The sequence below is a fragment of the Cylas formicarius genome, unplaced genomic scaffold (genome assembly GCF_029955315.1).
Source record: "Cylas formicarius isolate icCylForm1 unplaced genomic scaffold, icCylForm1.1 PGA_scaffold_8__14_contigs__length_24414737, whole genome shotgun sequence".
Classification (NCBI taxonomy): Eukaryota; Metazoa; Arthropoda; class Insecta; order Coleoptera; family Brentidae; genus Cylas; species Cylas formicarius.
This window is the reverse complement of record NW_026844361.1, coordinates 2,183,259-2,204,455: the sequence shown is the minus strand read 5'-3', so window position 1 is coordinate 2,204,455 and position 21,197 is coordinate 2,183,259. Positions and strand designations below refer to the sequence as shown.

The 21,197-nt window shown below is 32.8% G+C and overlaps 2 protein-coding genes across 6 annotated transcripts in view; one reads left to right on the top strand and one right to left on the bottom strand.

Moving 5' to 3' along the window:
- Positions 1-10,657, bottom strand: part of LOC132705866 (codanin-1) — a 34,427-nt gene extending 23,770 nt beyond the window's left edge. The window contains exons 1-5 of one of the 5 annotated variants that reach the window (XM_060676806.1): positions 10,379-10,657; positions 10,243-10,328; positions 8,733-10,189; positions 8,519-8,682; positions 1,818-2,297 (exon numbers count right to left, since the gene is read on the bottom strand). In XM_060676806.1, the coding sequence (XP_060532789.1) occupies positions 1,818-2,297; positions 8,519-8,682; positions 8,733-10,189; positions 10,243-10,328; positions 10,379-10,465 (2,274 nt within the window). In that variant the 5' untranslated portion in view covers positions 10,466-10,657. Of the gene's footprint in view, positions 1-1,817; positions 2,298-8,518; positions 8,683-8,732; positions 10,190-10,242; positions 10,329-10,378 lie in introns of those variants that run through there. The other 4 variants (XM_060676807.1, XM_060676804.1, XM_060676803.1 and 1 more) reach the window with 4 other exon arrangements.
- A 250-nt stretch (positions 10,658-10,907) lies between these two features.
- The window catches only part of LOC132706556 (fatty acyl-CoA reductase wat-like), a 63,883-nt gene continuing 53,593 nt past the window's right edge, over positions 10,908-21,197 (top strand). The window contains exon 1 of the mRNA XM_060677938.1: positions 10,908-11,076. The gene's annotated coding sequence lies outside the window, so the exon portion shown is untranslated. The remainder of the gene's footprint in view (positions 11,077-21,197) is intronic.

The window sequence follows — 21,197 nt, the reverse complement described above, 5'->3', positions numbered from 1 at the left end:
TGATTGTGCGTTATGAATGACACGTTAGGATTTGAAACTTTGAATATTCATTACGAATAGTTTGATGGTGCAACTTCCACCAACAAAAGGATTATGTTTAAGATAAATTTACTTATGTATTCTGCATCGTGCACTGTTAGAAAAAGAACCGTAAGTATTTTAAAAGCTCTATACAATTAATGGCGCTTTTTTGAAAACTTGAAATTGGAAAATGATTTTTTAAAAGTGTTTCCCAAACCTGTGCGGTAAAATCCCGGAAATGTCCGAATTGGCTCGGATTCGTGGGAAACGAAACTGACGTAGTAAAGCGACGCTTTCCGCACCCTAGACCATTTCGTAATTAGGTATTTCACAGACAGGAGTAGAAACAAAAATAGTTCATTTCTCTCAGGTGGCGCTTTCCATATATTGATTTCGAAACTTAGTAAATTTTTTGACGTTTAATTTTTCACAGAACGTAAAGACGGCGCTAGTGATGCACTTTATGCACTTGGTTACTATATTTTCCTTCATAGGACCATTTAATTTTTTTTCGAGCAAACGGATTGTTCTAGACATACTTGTAAGTCAGGCTTAGACAAATTATAAGAATAACTATAAAATTATTTTAAATATTCTATCCGTTTCAGAATTTCCTTTTCCAAAATTTGTTACCATTACAAATTACTATAAACTTATTCGATTCAAGATTTGTAATATTATTTGACGGTTAATTCAAAAGTTATTGTTACTATATCCATGCGTGCGTGACACATTTAAATATTGAAAATCTATTACGAATGTTATTTTGGTGCCTAAGAGGGAAAGTATTTTAACACTTCAAATGGGGCTGTTTCTGATAGATTTTTAAACTTGGAATTGGAGGTTATTAGGCGTTTAAGTTTTCACAGAACATACACATGGCGCTAATTATATCTCTCTTGACGGTTAATTTTAATACTACGTTTAAGGTGCGGGACATTTTTTAACATTGAAGACTTATTATGAATAGTTTTATGGTGCCTAAGAAGGAAGATAAACTTTGTTATATATTGCATACGCTTATTGCAAAAGGCTTGAAAGATGCTTTCAATATATTGATTCGGAAACTTGGAATCGGAAGTTTTTGAGCGTGCACCATTTAATTATTTTTTATTCAAAATTAAAAGCACTGATTTTTAAGAAGTGCTTCGATCAAACGAATTGTAAAAATATTTGTAAGTCAGTTAGACAAATTATAATTTATACCCATCATAACAATCAAGACAGTTAGACTTAAAACTGCATTCAAAGCTATAAACCACTATAAAATTATTTTATATATTCTAATTGCGTTTTCCAAACTTTGCCAGCATTTTCCTTGAAAAAAAAAAACATTTCAAACTATTTTAAGCACAAATTGCTATATACCTGTCAAGTTTAATTTTTTGAATATTATTTGACGGTTAATTTAAATTTTATTGTTACTATATGCATATGTGGTGTTACTACGTATGAGGTGCGGGACATTTTTAAATATTAATGAATTAGAGAATGTGCATTATGAATTTTGATTATTTATGAATATTTCTATGGCGTCCAATAAGGATTGTAAGATAAAATTTGTCATAAATTGTGCTGGCAAAAAAACGGAACGTAAAATATATATTCTCAAAAATTTCGAGCGTTTAATTTTTCACAGAACGTGCAGATGGCGCTAATTACGGACTGTATATCTCTTCGTCGGGATAACTTTCATCTTGGCACCATTTCAATTTGTTTTATTAAAAATTAAGTTAACTTTAAAAAGTGTTTCGTTGAAAAGGATTGTTTTCTGGATATTTGTAAGCCGAGCTTACCTCGAGTTTTTTCCTAACCGCGTCACCACTGGTTTCCACCTCCGACACGGGGGTTATGTGCTTCACCGACACCTTATTCCCCGAAGAGTCAGCACATAGCAACTTTTTGATTTCGTCCAAATACGGGCAGCACAAATACAACACGTTCTGACCAACTATCTCCAGGTCGTCTAAATACGAATCGGCTTCGGAGAATTGCTCGGTCGGGCATTGCACACCTTCGAAATGAATGCTAAAATATTCACCATCAGGAAAATGGGGTAGTTCGAATAGCCAGCCTAGGCAAAAGACGAGCAGCGGAGCCCTAGCGTTCCGGTACAATTGGACTAGAATCTCGTTGACGGAGACGTAGTAGGGCAACCGTAGGGTGACGTAGTCGAGCATGGCCAAGTACTTCACCAGCCACGGTATTGTTAAGATGGTGGTTTTCGATCGTATTGACGCGTTTAGTAGAGATTTCACGTCTAGAGGCGGACAAACCTAAAAAGAACACTCTAAAGTTGCATATTTTAAAATTAAAATACCTCAATCAATTTTCTAATTTTTATTGTTGATAATGATAATGGCCTAGTTTTGAATGAGACTAAAACAGCGTCAGTTGTTTTCTCTTATAGTGTTTCTATTCAGCAGAGTAAAATAGTACAATTCTTGGGCATAAACTCAGATTATAACCCATCTTGGGAGAGTCATATCAAATCAGTTACTAAGAAAATGAATAAGTACTCTTTTATGTTATGAAAACTCCCTGCACATGTTAACTCCACATCATCATATGGTATTGTCACATAGGGTAACAGTGTGCACATTGGGGAGGTAACGATAAAAACAATAACATTTAAAAAGAGTACATTTTCCTGTAGAGACCTCTTCAAGGAGCTATAGATTCTTATTGTGATTTTATTATATGGTATGCATTATGCCATTTATGTAAGAAAAAATTCACAGAACTTTTTAACATTTACTAACTTGCGAATTCCACAGCATGGGTTGTCTCGTACCATGAAAAACAGCTATGTAATGCCTATTAAAATTTATAATCAAAGCAAATTTAAAAACTCGCAAAAAAATTATTGATAAGTGAAACAATTTACTCGTCGGAGGAGTCCTTTCAGAACAACTGGGAGAATAAACGAATGATTGCTGAGGTTATGTATAAATAAAGGAAATTTTATATAATGCGTTTTTTTCTATATTGTATTTATTTGTAGGCCTTTTGACGAAATTTTTGCAACTTAGCACAACTAGTTTTTTAAGGAAGTGATAATAGCTTTAGTTATTTGAATATAAAATTAATAAAATAAATAAAATGATGTCCGCCAACGGCGAACGTTGTGATTGCAGTGAACAAATTTAAGTAATAAAAAAAAACACTTTCACTCAAATCGCATACTCGTATTACGTCCCTTGTTTATTGCACGAACAGGATCCTACAAATTAATTAATGTTTTAAAAGGTATTCACGCTAACACAGCGCGGCTTACGTTAAAATCTGCGTCTAAAAATCTATTAGCACGATTTACTGCCAGGGTGACCTTGCTTTAAGATATATTAGTCAGTACAAATGAAATATACTGTTTTTGGTTCCACCCTCCATAAAGTGCCTTTCTAACGTCCGCCTATGTCGAATTTTGATAAATACCAACATTTGTATAAGTAATAGCGATTTGAACTATATTTTTTCTGTGAATTTCGAAATTGGTGTTTCGAGAAGTGGGCAACAAAATTTTAGACGCTTTTTCTTTATAACCGGCACACCCTGTATAGGGTACAACGAAAGAGCTCATTATCTCCTTGCTTTCAAAAGTTATGAGAAAATAGTAAATACAAAAGTTTCCAAGATTGTTAGGGTGCAAAATTGAAAATTATTTTAAAGCATAAAGGGTGGCTCAAAAAACCGTGGCGAATAAAATATACATTTTTTGAAATGGAAAACCCTATTTTCAAATTTTGAATAACTTTAAAAACATTTTAACGTTTTTTTGTCAATAATAATACATACCTAAAGCTAAAAATTTTTCAAATAATTTAAATTTTCTAAAAATAATACTAGTCTATCACATTTGCAAAAAAATTACGATAGCGCTATTATTTTCATAGGTAGATCCCTATTTGATATTAGCGGTAATCGAAGATGACTTAAAATATATTTGCAACGGAATTTTAATTGGATGCTACAGGGTCTTCAAAATAAAAGAATATATTTGGATCAATTTAAATTAAAAAAACTCGATTTTATTAAATGTCATATTTTGTTAGATTGAGATTTATTTTAACTTTTACAATATTTACCCTTCTTTCTCTCTAAGCCTGACAATTTTCCTAACGCTGAATTCATTGATATGATTTATATACTGAGCGAGGCGGAAAAAATACTTGGTCGGCAGTAAGACCTTACAAGGCGAAGAACCCTATGAGAGGTAGATAATATAGCAAATGAATTAAATAAAATAATATACAGTTTTAGAGTATTAGGTAGGGGGAACTAAAAAATTGCTCTATCACAGGGTCTCATGTAATATATTGTCTTGTTTTGTATGAAAATTGCACAGAATAGAAAGAATTTTTATTTGCTTGCAAACTGTACTGCAGCTAAATGTTCGAGAGTAATTTAGGGGAAAATTTAAAGAAAACACAATTTTAGACTTAGCTGCAATCCTTATACAAGGGAGTATACTGTTCGTCTTTAAAAACAGCAACCTGTTTGAAAACAGTGAGTCTCAGAAACTTTGTAGTACAAGAACCATGAATTACACATAACCCAGGCGTAGACTGAGAATGAGTATAAGAATGATAAGCGTGCGTATTATCAGTGTATTAGGTTTTATGACCGTTTGCCGAACAACGTAAAAACAATTTGAAATTTGAAAATGTTAAACAGAACAATTTGTTATACTTTTTACCAAACATCTGGATTCCTCCATTTTCGGTTTTTGCTGAGTCGAACTTGGTGACATTTCGTTAATCATCCTGTTGGCTTCTTTAGAGTTTGACTGAAACTGGCTCACATTTTACTCTGTACCTGCTTATATTGAGGAGCGCGGAGCTAAATGAGGGGCATAAACACCATCTCGGGTGGTTCATTCCCATATTGGTGACAGATAAAGACCTGAGGCCTGATATTGTTAGGTTGTTCATAGATTTCTATAGACTCTCGAATTTTTCGTTGGTAGAAGAATTGATTACATGCAAGAATGTTAGTTTTATCGAATAAAATTTTATGTCCGGTTTCGTGATTGTGTTCGGCAACTGCCGATGAGTATATTTGTCTTAGTCTTAAGGCTCTTTCATGTTCTTTGAACCTAGTTGATATTTTTCGTCCAGTCCCTCCAATTTATTCTTTGCCGCATATGCATGGAAACTCTTGGCATCTCAAATGGAATTTTGTCTTTGACGGATCGAAGATGTTGATGATGTTTTGAATGTAAGGAAGGAGCACAGTGGCAAGTGTAGGATTGTGGGGATTGTTTGTTTGAAAGGTTGTAGTGAAGTGTATTTTGTGATGGAAAGCTTAATACCTTTATGTGAAAATTATTAGGCAGAAGAGCAGAGGTAAGGTGTTTTAATTCTGGGTTCAGTGACTCGGGCTGAGATAGTTTTACGGCTCTGTAAACAATAGAGTTGATGTTAGGGTGTATAGAGGTTAAATGTTTATTGTTCAAAAATTTCACAGTTATAAAAAAATATGTTCCAGACAAGCATTTTTCAATTAAGGGGAGGAAGGTTTGGTTTCAGATTCTCGGATTTTAATATATCTGAAATAATGTTGAAAGTTTCAGGAATAGGAACTTTGATAAAGAGGGATTCTACTTCGAAACTAACTAGAATAATATAGAATATAGTAGAAACTAACTAGTGTACCTTATGTAATGCTTGTTAATTTTTCAATGAAGTGAAAAAAATTAAGTACGAAACTATCAGTTTTCCCTGTAAGGGGTTTTAATAATAGGTCGAAGCGTTAATCCTGGTTTGTGAATCTCTGGTAGTCCGTAGAGACGAATAATTTTAGAGTCATGAGGGGTGGCAGATTTTTTCACGGAGTCTGATAGAGAAGAAGCCTTAATAACAGATTTAAAGTTGCGATCCATAGATGACGTAGAATCTTTTTTAAGTTGACGATATGATCCGTCTGTAAGAATATCTTGAATCTTTTCCTGATATTCATTTGTGTACATGACTACCGTAGCATTTCCTTTATCTGCTTTTAAGATTACGATGTCGGGATTACATTTTACAGATTTTAGGGCAATATGTTCAGGTTTTGCAAAATTAGATTTAGGAGGTTTTGATTTTTTAAAGATTTTACGGTTTCAAATCGAATTTCATTAGCTGTTTGAGATGGCAATTTGTTTAGGATAGAATCGACATTTCAAATGATTTCCTCTTTTGGGATAATACGTCAAGCAAGAACGAAGTTGGAACCATTTGAAAGAACTGATTTTTCCGTTTCCGAAAGTTGGTGCGATGATACATTTATCACAGTGTTTGGTAGTTAAGACGAGTGATGGTTTTCCTAGTGTTGACGTTAGTTTTTTAATTTTCTGAGTGTGAACTCGGATGGGGACAATATGGAAGCAATTTCAAGTTGTAGAGACAGAAGAGTCCTATTGATTTGGTCTATTTCCTTACGGTTATGAGTAAAATGCGAGACAGTGTCAGTCAAGCTCTGAAGAAGCCAACAGGATGATTGGCGACACGTCAGCAATTTCGGCTCAGCAATAACCAATGCAGGAGGAATCCAGAAGTTTTGTAAAAAGTATTACAGTAGCCTGTGGAAATTTCTTTGAACAAAAAAAAGGATTTGTTATTTATTCGTAGAAATAGAACCACATAGTGTAGATGCTATTTCAAGGTAATTATGCTTTGAAATAAAGATGATTTATTATTATTATTATTATAAAGACTTTACAAGGCAGGCGAAGTACCCTAATAGACATATACCAACTAGACAATCTCTTCAGTGTTTAATGGAACGGTTTGTTGCTACTGGTAGTATTGAATATGAAAAACGAAGAGTGGTAAACCGAAATACTACCAATGAGGAAAAAGAATTGGAAATTTTACTTTAAGTTCAAGTTAATCCCCAGGTCAGCAGCCAACCTTTAATCGCATCATTATAAAACGCAAATATCATCACTTCCATATAAAACTACACCAAGAACTTCTATTTTATAAACTTCTGCACCGTTATATATGAAGCAACAGAGACCGAAACAATTTTTTTTGTATAAAATAATGTTTTCCGCAGTAATAGTGCAATTAATCGTCATAACATGCAATATTATTCAAAGTTGATCCATGTAGTGTGATATCAAAACCATTGGTCACTTAATGTATGGTGTGTATAAAGTTATTAGACCATATTTTTGTCGCAAACCACTTCGTCAAGAAGTTGGGAACACTTAGACCCAACAAATGTGGTTTCAGCACTATTGAGAAGTTGCAGAATTTTTAAATAATCATTACACACAGAAATGGATCAGTAGAGGTGGAATCATTGACCGGCCCCATCGAACACATGACTTAACATCACGGAATATTTTAAAGATTGTGTTTATGCGCATCTCGCTACAACAAATATGGAAAATATGATTCGTATGACCGTTTATGGAACGTCCAAGTAAAAATATGAAAAAGACTAAACATGTGTATACAAGTAGAAGGACATATTTATGAACATTTATAACGCCATTATAATGATTAAAAATAAGATAAGTTAATTTGTAGTAATATATTTACTTTTTCTGTGAATTTAAATTTTGGCTGTTATTTTCACCCAAATAGTTAACCACTGTCTGTTGTTTTATCTATGACTCCAACAAAGTTCTTTCTCCTGTTCGTTTTTTAATCTTAACAGAGCCCTGTTGGCTGATAGTTTTGTCATGGCTAATATTATGGCAATAGACAGAAAGAAGGGTAAATAAATATTTAAAACGATCAAAATAAATGGCAAAGTATTAAAAATTGGTATATTGGTATATAAAAAAGAAAAGAAAAAATAATAATTTAAGAAAGTCAAAATTTTTCAATTTAAAATTATTCAAATATATTCGTTTATTTTGAACACTTAAGTATGAAAACTAGTATTTTTTGGAAAAATTATTAGGGAAAGGTATGTATTTTTATTTATAAAATACATATTTCGAGAATTTCAAAACAAATTCAAAACAAAATTTAAAAATAGAATGTTCCATTTAATAAATATATGTTTAATTCATTCTGCTTTTTTGAGCCATCCTGAATATTTGAAAAATAGTTATAAATTGTGCATCCTAACAATCCTTACAACTTTTATATTTACCAATTTTTGAAACCAATGAGATTATGAACTGTACTCTGTCGTTAACTCACCCTGTACATAATCGAAAAAATAATCGAAATAAAAGTTATAGCCTGAGCTCTGCCACGGTTCCCAAAATAACCCAAACAAAATTTTTATATTTAACAAAAATGCTTCCCGAAGCGTGATAGCTTTTAAACTTTTACTCCACGAAGTCTATCGCTGTAAATTTTGCACACTTTAGCAGAACTGATTTTTCCATTTTTTACCCATAACCGGCACACCCTGTAGATTTTAGGTAATTAACGGATAAAAAAGACTGCGACTGGTTTAGGAATTTTTGTGTTGACAAAGAATAATTATTTCATTTTGTGTGATGTGTTTTAGCGTGTCACAGTTATATTGAATACTAGGTTAACTGTACCTGAGATCTCAGTTTAATTTGTTCCTCGACTACGTCTTTTGGCAATGCCGAATACTCTGACTTGTATGGCAGGGATTCAAGAAACCCCAAGAATTTCGCGAGAAGCCTCAGGTTTTTAATGGACGCCAAATACAATTTCCGGGTATCCGTGTCAACTTCCAGCACTGGAAAAAGGAAACGTTACAAAATCAAGCTCAGAGTATTAACCTCTTACCTCTATCGACGGCCAGCTTGCTATCGTTTAGCTCTATAATATCAGCTATAATGGAATCTGCCAAGTGCCTATTAAAACTGTAATTAGAAGCGGTGAGGATGAAAATTTCAAAAAACTCCTGGTCCCCCCCGAAATTGGGTACAGAGTTAATGGAATTTGAGGCGGCCTTTGTCACCAACCGATTGGTTAACCTGTTTAGTTTGTCCGCATCTATATGACCCAAGTTGGGTATGAAATTCAGCTGCTTCTCCATCAACCCCCTCTCTTTGTTCTGATTTTTCGCGCAACTATTTAAAAGTTGATTTTTAAACAAGCGCGCCATGTAGGCATAGTTAGCGGGGTCCGAGCACAGCCCAAACAAACTTTTGATTTTTCCTCCTAGACTTAGAAAAAAATTCCACTCAGGATCTACATGGTTCCTCTCCCAAATGCCAAATATGTCGTAGAACAGATCACGTTGCTTTTTAGAAGAGTGAAACGATGTTTGGTCGGGAAAATTCTCCTTGTTGTCCGTATCGATATTGAAGCAGACATTCGTTTGAAAATTGCAATCTACAACTTCCACAAAGGTATCGGTTTGTTTTTCCGCAAGGGAGACTAGTTTTCGGGAAAAAATCGGACATATCTTCTTTAACCTACGGTTTTCCGCGAGCAGTTTCAATGTGGTTTTGTCAAAACATTTCAAAATAGACAATTGCCTTTCTAAGCACTTTGAAGCAAAATATACAACATTTTGTGTAGTGTCAAAGATATCTAAATTACAAAAACTAGTTTCTTGGCTCAAATTATCTAAACTAGAAACCTGTGAGTTATTCCCCGGATTTAAGTTTTTAATCAAGAGCAGAGATATTAGAAAACATATTTCGCCAATAACATTAAGGACGACCTTGTTATCCAACAAAGCGGAATAAATAACCACCACGACATCAATATTGCTCTTATATGTGACTTCGTCTAATAACACAGTTTCAGTTTGATTGACACCACTACTTCTTTTAGATAACATTGTGGGTTTATTCCTTGATAATATCTTCAGTCCTCGATCATCCAATATACTTCTGCGGCCATCCGCATTCGGAGCAACTTCTTCTTTCACGTGCGTTTGAAAATTAAAACTGTTTTCATTTTTTTCAAGATCAATAAACATTTTCTTCTGACTGGCATCGGTCGGAGTGATTCTCCTAGTGCTTTTGTTTGAAATTAAACTCTGCTCCCGTTTTTTCTTCTTTGTGGAGCTTTTGGAGGTCATGATGAAATCTCCTAAGGATATAGAATGCCTATCTTTACCTTTCGGAGCGAAATTGTTTTGATGCATCGGAGAGATCGGACTTGGAAAGCTCGCATCTAACGACACCGCTGGTATTTTGGGAGTGCTGCAGTTACTTACCGACGAGGTTTCGAGGGCCGTATTATCCTCTAGTGTTTTAAACGACTGCACTTCGCCGCATTTGGCATTGCTGTAGGAGAAAACTAATCTAAAAACAAAACTAGCGAACCGCTTGCGTCTCACCAGGATATCTCTTCGTGGATAAAATTCAGAAAATACACGACGAAATCCATCCGTCCCACGTTAACGACCGAGATCTCAATTTCTGGCTGGAATATCAAAATTAATGCTTTTGAGGTTATAATTATGGAAAATTTACCTGATTGCTGTCCCTCAAAATCCATGATACTATGGAACCGACGTCGATTTTTTTATTTATTGCCCGATTAAGCAGTGCGTCGGCCATGATTAGTTTTTATTATATTTTAGAAACTCGCTTTTTAGAAACCCATTATATGTTTATTTGAATGTGCGCTTTGAACTACTTGCAATCTACTTAGAACTACCCGTCGCAACTAAAATTCTGTAGCTAGGCAACTCCTTATGCACTGAACACCGCGAATTTTTTGGTTTTGACAGAAAGTGTTCATAATTCAAATGGTGAAAAAAGTTGCGTTTAAATAAACGGCCTGGCGCCGAACGACCAATGTTGTATATATCTATCCAACCAGAAACTTGCAATTTTTCAAATCAAGGGAAAAAAGATGTTTTTTTAATTTACCGCGACAGCAAATAATACCTAACTATCGACAGAAAATAACAACTTTATCTTTGCCCCAATATTCGCGATAAAATCCCCCAAAATGTATTATCGATCATTATTCGCAATTAGTCAATAAGACGACAGCTACCAATGACGTCAAAGTTTTCGTTGGGTACGACGTTTATTTGAATTTGTCGAACGCTGGTCGTGCCCATCAGTCAGACGCCTACGATCGATTCGTATCGAGCTAACGGCTCTTCAGTTTTTCCGGTTGCGAGTTAGTGCTCTTATATATTTAAAAAAAAACTGTCGAAGTAAGTATACAATTTGATATCTTACTTTTACATACCTAGAGCAGCATCGAAAGATGGTATATTTCCATAGTTATTTGAAGTTTTTCGGTTTATTTAAATAAAAAAATATTTCATATAGATTTATAACTAAAAGCTTCTCAACACGTAACTTTGATATTAGCTAGATATTATATTTGCCGAGATTCCTCAGAATAAAAAATTTATTAACATTTTTTTTCTTCCTTTTGTCGGTAACCTTTCATTCCGTGCGACATAAAACGGAATGAAGAAAAAATGAAAGGGACGGACAGAAAATGAAAATGAATTTAAAAATATCAAATAATTCTGTTTGACACTTTATGATTTTTTTATATTAGGAATACTTCACAAAATTTCCCTTAAATTGTTGAAAAAAACAAAGATGGACAGCAATGTGCTCAATTACAGAAAAATATTTTGTCTAAAATTTTAAATGAAAATTACCCAAAAATATATAAAAATAATTATATATGACAAAGTCGCATTAAAAGATTATAATTGTATTATGTATTAAAATAAATATTTTAAAAATAGGTATAAATAACTAAACCAATCGTGGGCGCAAATACAGGGTGTCAAACTAAAATAAATTCAGTTATTCATACATTTCAGCATCATATCTTGTACCGCACTGCTAAGTTTGTAAGTGTAAGTGGCTAATAGATATTTTTACAAGAAAAATATGCGACACTGAATTTTGAAATGTTTTTTGCTCATTTCTCATTAAGCAATTAAAAATACAAGCAGTTTCTTCTCTATTATTTAAACCAACTTTTGGGAGTGTACTGTTTTCTGTGGACAGTTTGACACCCTGTAACTGACAAATAAAATATTTTTTAAACTATAAGTAGAAATTTTTAAAAATGTATTCATCGTATCAGTTGAAAATATCAATGTTCTTGGCTATTTTAAAATCTGTTCAATATAATGAGTAAAAAATAACAACAAAACTAATGAAAAAATGTAACCTGAATTTCTTGTTAAAACTACTAGACGGAGCAATGTTCGTAATTTATAAAAATGCATTAAAAGTAGGATGAATATGGGATTTTTTTTGTCTACCTATGAGATTAGTCGCGAAAATACGAAAATTTGAAATTGTGGATACAATTAAGCGCCTCATATATGTAGAAATTAGTAAAAAATGCGAGCGAGAAATTATCCCCGCCGTTATACTAATCTGTGATCGCCGACTAATTAATTAGGTAGTTGTAATTACCCTTCCGACATTGCATTTAAATCTGTTTACTATAACGTTTAATTGTTGTCCTATTGCAATGCTAAACAAATCGCAAAAATTATGCAATACTGCATTGGAAGCATTTTCGCACAAGCAGATTATAAAAATTCGTTACAATAAGCAAAAAAAGGGATACGTGATATATCTTTTCGATTTTTGGGTTTCGTTTACATTTTTCGAATCCGAGGCGTCCAAAAGTTCAAATTCAGCATTTCCATTCATTTTGGATATCTGTAGTAGATTTACTCAAATTTGGCTGCTAAAAATGAAAAAAAGGTAGGTTGCAATACAGCAAAATCAGGCCATGTTTTAAATTAAAACGATTGGTAGAGTGGCGCCAAAGTCGACAATTTTGTTAGCCACGGGCGATACTCTAAACGAAATTAATTTTTTACAATACATTTGTTAAAATTATAAAATATTGTCAAACATATTCATTGCGTTTTAAACCATGGATGTTAACTCTAGAAGTATGTACCTTATATATTATGTACTTATTTCTCCAACTTTTTTATTGTTAATAATATAAACCTAATTGTTTTTCCAATATTTTTTATTTTATTTATTTATTTGTTCTATTTTATTATTTTTGATATTGTCGTTACTCAAAAATGCTACAGGGTGTTCCACATAAACGAAGTTATTTGGATCAATTTAAATAGAAAATTCTAGATTTTCCTAAATAGCACAACATCTTATGAAAACCTACAATATTTACCCGAAGTCACAGAGATATTTTAATTACTTCAGATACTTTCGTTGAAAAGCTTTGCAGTCTTGGCTAAGTCTTGTAAAAGGCTAGTTAAAAAAAGTGACATAAGTTTAATTTTGATCGATAAATGAGGGTTTGACGGATCGTCGAGATAGGCAGAATGCAAACAACAGTTTCAGTTTCAAAATTCTAGTATATTTTTAACTACCTGTAGTGCCCGGAAAAGTTATCGATAAGCAAATGGGCACAACAAATATTTGCCATAACTCTACAACTTCTTCTCCTAGCTCTAGTGCCTTCACGATTCAACTGAGGTTATTTTAAAATATACAAATTTTATGGAGTCACAACAGCCTTTTGAGAGTGTTTTTGACTTTTTGAAAAAAAAAACATTACCGTTTATTTCGAATTACATTTCACAATGGTTTGCAATGCTTTTACATCAAATTGCATTGGTGGAGCACCTGCTAAACAATTTTTTAATATTGACATTTTACTTTCACGGGCGATAATTAATGATAACGTAAAATATGGCTTGTCAAACTTACATTCCTCGATACGCTTTTTTAAGCTTATAAGATGGACACATTAAAAAATGGTAAGTTCGAGAGCTCAAAGATGAGCTAAGTGTATCAGGTTCAAAAAGACTTATTCGGGAATAATTACGTTCTTAACTTGACCTCGTCGTAGATATAACTGGCTTTGGCAGTAAATGATGGGAGTAATAGCAAAAATTACGCAAATTTTATTTCAGAAATATTTAAAGAGTTGATCTAGTATTATAAACCTTGGCATAATGATTTCATATAAGTGTTGATAGGTTCGCAATTTATATACACACACTGCTAAATTGTTTGTATCTTTATATCGTTGTATCCATGTGTCTTCATCAATTCCTTTTTGTTACCAATTGGATTGTCATCTGAAGAAGAAAATGAATATATTAACCAATTAGAGAACATATTTCTTGAAAAACGTAATTAATCGACTTCGTGTATCATCGGATCCTTTGATTTCAAATCTACGAAAGCAAAAAATAAAATTATTTATTTCAGAAACATTAAGTTTGTTAGGTTAGATCTACTAAGTTAACTCCTAGTTTGTATATTGAATCGAATTGGGTGAAAACCCCCATTTTCCATTTTTTTTCTTCAAAATGGCGGTTATTTCGTCGATTTTACTAGTTTTTTTTAATCTAGGCTTCTTTAACTAACTACAGTGTTTTTGGTAAGGATTGAAGTGAAAATCTTTTTTATCATGTTTTTTGCCAATCTAAACGTGCAAAAGTCTGCTACTTTCAGTTTTTATAAGTTTTGCAGTCAAATGCTATTAAATTATGAGAAATAAATGCTGTGAGAATGTATAGGGTGGTCTCTTCATCTTATGCCACTATTTTCTTTAAAAATGTATGCGCTGTACCAACGTTTGTAAATGTGAAATATGTAAATAAAATAATACGCTCAAATTTAAAAAATATATCTTAATCCATACCTTTAATCCATTCTTAATACAATGCTTTTTATATTTTAAGTGTACATACTACTTATTTATTGCGCACCCTTTGTCATTCAGAGAGGTAGTACATATGCATTGTACGTTTTGCAGTTTGCTCTTCGGTAAATTTGTTATCAACAAAAAGCTGCTTTTCCGAGTATCATAAGGGAGCCTTGATGGGAGTAACTATGGTTTTTTTATTTTGTTGGAGATCTATTTGGTGACACGTTAACTACTGTGGTAATGTCTCTTTTACCTTCTTCCTTCATTTTTAGCTGAGTAGCAAGAGCAAATTCCTCAGAAGTTCTTTTACCTTTATCTGCAATCTTTAAAATGCTTCTCTGGGCGACCTATTTTTGCAACTACACTGTTCTACATTGTTGAAATATCCAATCATTGTTTATTATGTAGCAAAAAAGTATTGATCGAAATCGTATTGTCTCCATTTTGATTTTTCGGAAACCGATTTATTAATTAGGTCACAGATTAAAAACTTTAAGCCGCTTTAAATCGCAATATCTAAAAAAATATTGCTAATTTTATTATACAATGAATCTCATTTGTTATATACCTGTTATTGTTATTAATAGTAATAATAATAATATTATTATTATTATTACACTCTGGCCCCTAGCGAGTCTTCTTAAACAATTCCTCCTCCTCCTAAGTGCCGTCTCTGCTGAGGTTGGCGACCATTGTGGCATACATTTCTCTGTTCTGGGCTTGATGTATGAGGGCATTTCCATCTGTGTGGGTCCAGTCCCGGATATTTCTCAGCCATGATTTCTTCTTTCGGCCTATGTTCCGTCTACCCTCTATCTTCCCTTCCAATATCAGCTGAAGCTGTTCGTGCTCTTGGTGGCGCATGATGTGTCCGAGGTAAGCGGTTTTACGTATTTTAAGGAGCGTGTACAAGTGTGCTCGTGTGTTCATTTTACGTAGCACCGTCTCGTTAGTTGTGTGGCTTGTCCAACTGACCCGAAGCATACGTCGATAAAGTCACATCTCGAATGCGTTGAGTTTCTTGATGTCGTCTTGCTTAAGTGTCCATGTCTCACAGCCATAAAGCAATAGAGCCCATACGTAGCATTTAAGTGCTCTTAGTCTGAGAGTTATTGATAGTCTCGGATGACATAGCACTTTACGCATATTTAGAAATCCAGTTCTGGCGATTTCTATTCTTCTTCTTATTTCTTTTGAGTGGTCCAGTTGGTTGTTGACTTCTCTGCCCAGGTAGATGTAGTGTTGCACCGTTTGAAGTCTGAGACCATTTATCATAATGTTGGTTATGTGCCCCTGTGAGGATCTGTCAAATACCATGGTCTTGGTCTTAGCGGTATTGATTTCCAGGCCCATTCTTGAGCTTTCAAACAATTAGTCTCTCTTAAATAAAGTAAGTGAACTTAAGTTAAGCTTAAAATAAGAAAAATCCGATGTCATTTCGATGCTACGGTGATTTAGGTACGCATTGAAATATTTTCCAGCACTTCATTGTGACCACTTTATTTTTTTTCTAAGGCTCTACGATATATCCTTATCTTGTGTATTCCTAAACATTAGTCCTATAATTCTACTCTAATCTAATCAAATTTAACTTTATTTTACAGTACTCACTTCACTATAATATGTTTAATATGCTTACCTACTTTGGTAAATAGACGTGATATCAAAATAAACTTAACACAATTTATAGGACATACTTGAACGTTCAAATTATTAAAGTTTGTTTTAAACAATCTTTCTCACACATTTTTTTTTGTAATTTGACACTCCATATATAATTATCATGTATATGCGCATCAGCCAGTATTTGATTGTATCAACGAGCAGGGTCTCCTAGGCAACGTTTTTTTGGTTTCCCCATGGCTGTCTAATAAAATAAGTTTAAATTCATTTGACGCATCTAAATTTTACTTTTGCATGCCTAGATTAGCAAAAAAAAAACTACGTGGGACGGTACGTAGGCGTGACCTTTTTGTGTCATAAGAGTCCGTGAGAAAGTCAATAAGTCATTAAATGAACGAACAAATGAAACGTTTTAAGTAAACGACCAATAAATCTTATTTGGATATACACGCATAACTCATTTTACTCTGTCGCAAGTGTGTCGTCAAGTGCAAAATATTTGACCGACAAAATCCGAATTTAAAGGTCGTCTTACACGAATGATTGTATACTTTGTCTCAAAGTATATAGCTTTTGGAAGCAATTATTGAAATAACCTGGCAACCGCAATAAGGCGTTTTAAAAATATAAATAGTAAATATTGTATTATGTTTATTTAGGTTTAATAAAATTACATGAATACTAATGATAGTTCAAGCTAGAGTATGTATGAAGGTACATTTTGAGGGAGGTCCATCATAGGCCAAGACGATATGTTTTGACACAAGCTATACCCTTGCGCATTTCAGTCTGTCGCAGGTATGTGCGGAAATTATCTATATTTTTTGACAACTTTAATAATTAGTTGTTGGGCAACCCCCATTTTAATATTTTGGCCACAACAAGCGTTTACATTCATTATTTTGTTTTTCAAATTTTGCATTTTTTAAAAAAGGCATGACGTTCGTATGGGCACTTGTGACATGAATTGCTTAAAAATAAACCAAGAACGAAAGGAAGATGACTGGTTATGAATTCAATGAAGATGTGAATTAGGCTTCTAATCATTTGAAGGTCAAATTTGGAATTAGACTAAATCTCATAAACAAATTCATCGATTGATCAATTAATCGATGCTTTTTAGAAAAAAAAAACAAAATGTAATTTGAAATCAATGGCAATGTTTTTTTTGCCAAAAAGACACTCAAAAAGGTTGAGCTCATAAATTTGTGACTCCATAACATTTGTATCTTTTTAAGTAAGCTCAGCTGAATTGTGAAGCTAGATATTCTGGGGTTATGGCAAATACTTGTGCCATTTTGCTTATCGATAATTTTTAGGGGCACTATGCTTGTTTGTGTTTTCCCTATCCTGATGATCTGTCAAACCGCAACTTAGATACCAAAGGTAAATTTATATTACTTGTATTATATAGAGAACAAAAAACACATTTGTGAAGAAACTGACCTTTCACATATGTGATTTAGCAAAAAGTGCAAAGTTTTGTGAGCTACAGTATCTGAAGTTATGTGCCAGTTTTTCTTTTAAATCTGAGTATACGGGGTGGCTCAAAAAATCGTGACGAATAAAACATACATTTTTTTTATTGGAACACCCCATTTTAAAATTTTGTTTTTGTTTTTAAAGTCTTCAATTTTTTTTATTAATAGTGATATCTACCTAAACCTAATAGTTATTCCAATATTTTAATTTCCATAAAAAAATATTAGTTTTGGTTAGTTTTGGTTAGTTTCACACACACTTTCAAAAACATTCCGATAGCGCTACTTTTTTTTAATAATATTTGATATAAATGTTATTCGAAGATAACGTTAAAGACATATGCAACGGAATTTGATTTAGATGCTATAGGGTGTTCAAAAAATTGAAAAATCGGCGGTCAGAAAAAGTAAATAATATTAAATAGTTGTTACTACAAATTAACTTCTTATTTTTACTTAAGTTTAAATGTTTAGTCTTTTTCCTATATTTTCTTGGACTTTCCTTATCATAAACGATGTCATTCTCCTACACGCCTATTTACCATATCTTGTGATGTTGTAGGGAGAATCATATAAACACCATCTTTAACATATCCCCACAAAAATAAATCTAACGATTCATTCATTTTTGTTGGTAACGATTGTTTAAAAACTTCTCGATGGTAATGCGAATAAGCTCCATTTTTCTGAAACCATATTTGTTAGATGTTAATGTTATCAACTTCGTGAAGAAGTTGAGCTAAATCATTCTGCAAAGAGTTTAAATATCTAGTGGTTCGCGAAAAAAATATGATCCAATAACTTTAAAGTGTTTTATTCCTCACCACATATTAAGTGATCAATAGTTTTGGTTTTGCACTTTCCGTACCCAGAATGGATTAACTGTTGAATAGTAATTCATGTTATGACGATTAACTGCATCATTGCTGCGAAAAGTAGCTTCATCGGAAAACATTATTTTTGACAAAAAATTTGGATCGGGTTTTGTGATGATGTTTTCCTTTTCTTGTGGTGCGATTAGAAGTAGAATGGAATGGACCTGAGCATTATTTTGAACTTAAAATTTCCAAATTTTTCGTCGTTGGTAGCGTTCTGGTTTACTACTTTGCGGTTTTCATATTCAAGATTACCACTAGTATCAAACCGTTATATTAAACACTGAAGAGATTATCTAGTTAGTATACGTCTACTAGGGTACTTCCCCTGCCAACAAAATTTTTTTCCGCCTCACCCAGTAAATAAATCATATCAAATTTTATGAATTTATTTACTCAGTTGTCAGGTAAAATTTTTATTAACTAATGTTTTAGCAATAGTCTTAGACTGAATAATGTATACTTAATACAAGTTGCAGGTCTTTATGAGATCTTTAAACAAATAAAATAATGTATAACGTGTGCTATTTAGGAAAATTGAGACTTTTCAATTTAAAATAGTCCAAATATATTCATTTATTTTGAACACCTTGTTGCAGTTAATTTAAACTCTATCGTAAATCTTTTATACGTCATTTTCGGATAACGTTAAAATCAAGTTGGAGTCACGTATTTTCAACAATACTGGCGCTATCGTAATTTTTTGCCAGTGCCAAAACTAGTATTTTTTAGAAAAATAAAATATATATTGAGTTTAGGTGTGTATTATTATTATTAAAAAGGTTGAATAATTTTAGAATGAATTCAAGACAATATTTAAAATAGATTGTTTCAAAAATTGTATTGAAGTGGCTTTTACTTGCTGAAAAACCATTTAAAATAGTTATACAAGAACAAACGTTGTTCAGATTTTTCACATAAATATATTTAAATATTTTAAATATATTTATGTGAAAATCTGTTCTTATTTAACTAGATTGTTTCATTTTATTTATATTTATTCGTCACGCTCTATTGAAAGGCCTTTAAAATAATTTTTATCAAGTAAAAGCCACCTCAGTTCAATTTTTAAATTGTGATTCCTAACAATCCTTACAAATTTATCGTTGACTCATCCTGTGCAATATCTGATTCTCGGGCGAATGCTCATTTGCATTAATTGGTAGAAAATAACCCACACGTTATGCGGGAGTTTCATAGTCAAACACCGCAAGAATTGAATGTCTGGCTGTGGCATTTTTGATGACCATATTGTTGGACCATATTTTATTGAGGAAAACTTGAATGGCGAATCTTATCTACAATTACTCAGAGAAGGTATTGAACCCGAAATAACATTAATCCTAGAAAATGATGATACCTTTGCTAGCATTTCAACCAGATGGGATACTTCGACGTTACTATCTCGTTGTAAGATAGTTTAGAAACCAATCATTTCCTGCTTGGTGAATAAGTAGACGAGGTGCAATGTTGCAATTGCCACCTAAGTTACCCGATTTAGCTTTCCTAGACTTTTTTATGGGAATATCTAAAAACCAAAATTTATGCGACTCAGAAAGGATCTATGAATGATTTACGTCAGCAAACAACCCCAGATACTATTTGCAAAACTTCTGGATTCCTCCTGCGTCGGTGGTTATTGAGTCGAACTTGCTAACGTTTCGCCAATCATCCTGTTGGTTTCTTCAGAGCTTAAGTGAAAAAAAAACTTTGGTCCGTAGAAGTTTCTTTGAAAAATAAACAACCTCATTGTATGGAAACCAATGGAAGTCAATTTGAGCACTGATTTGACTTAAAACTTCTAGACGGCAATCCAGCTTTGTAATAATATATAAGGTGTTCTATTAAAACATATATAAAAGAAAAAACATTTATTACAAAGTACACGGTGGATAGAGATATACATAATTAACCCACTCCATCGAGGGTACCCATGGTTTGCAATCGTTACAGTCAAATAACGTCTTTCACAATGGCCTGATGCAACATAATTCTCTATCTCCACATGTGAAAGGTACTAGAACTTTAAAATGTATGTGTTATTACTTTATACAATTTGTATAAATTATTATTTATGTGTAAGTAAACTTCAAATTGTTAGTTTATGCTTTTATCAATAAAAATATAAAAAAAATCGATGGCAATTGACGGCCAATAGAGGCAAAAAATGCATTAACTAATTAACAAATGTTTAACGAGCTTAAAATTGTCATTAACGGTGATGGTTTTTGCAGCGGAAAACAAACGTACTCCTGTGCGCAGGTCTATCAAATGAATTATTAAAACGGATAACGAGGACGGTCAATTAATATTAAACATGTACGCGATAATAATAAGTGTGCCTTTCTAATTAGTTCTGGCGTTTAGTAATTGTTAAGCCGGGATGGCTTTTTACTTTTACGAAAAGGTTCGACGTCGATTTTTTTTTAGAGTGATGCATTTAAAAATATATTTTCAAAATTCCGGCTGCATTTCTTGCTGTATTTTGAACTAATAATATTGGGGTTTAGTGATTTTGACGCCCTGTATTGTTTTTTAGAGAATTTATTCTCCACTTACACCAATTAGGATGTGGGCAAAGTGTGTCTCAAAGATGGTCTTCATCGTAAAAAATGTTGCAATGTATACAACTGTTCCAATAAATATTTTATATTATTTATATTTATAATATCTAT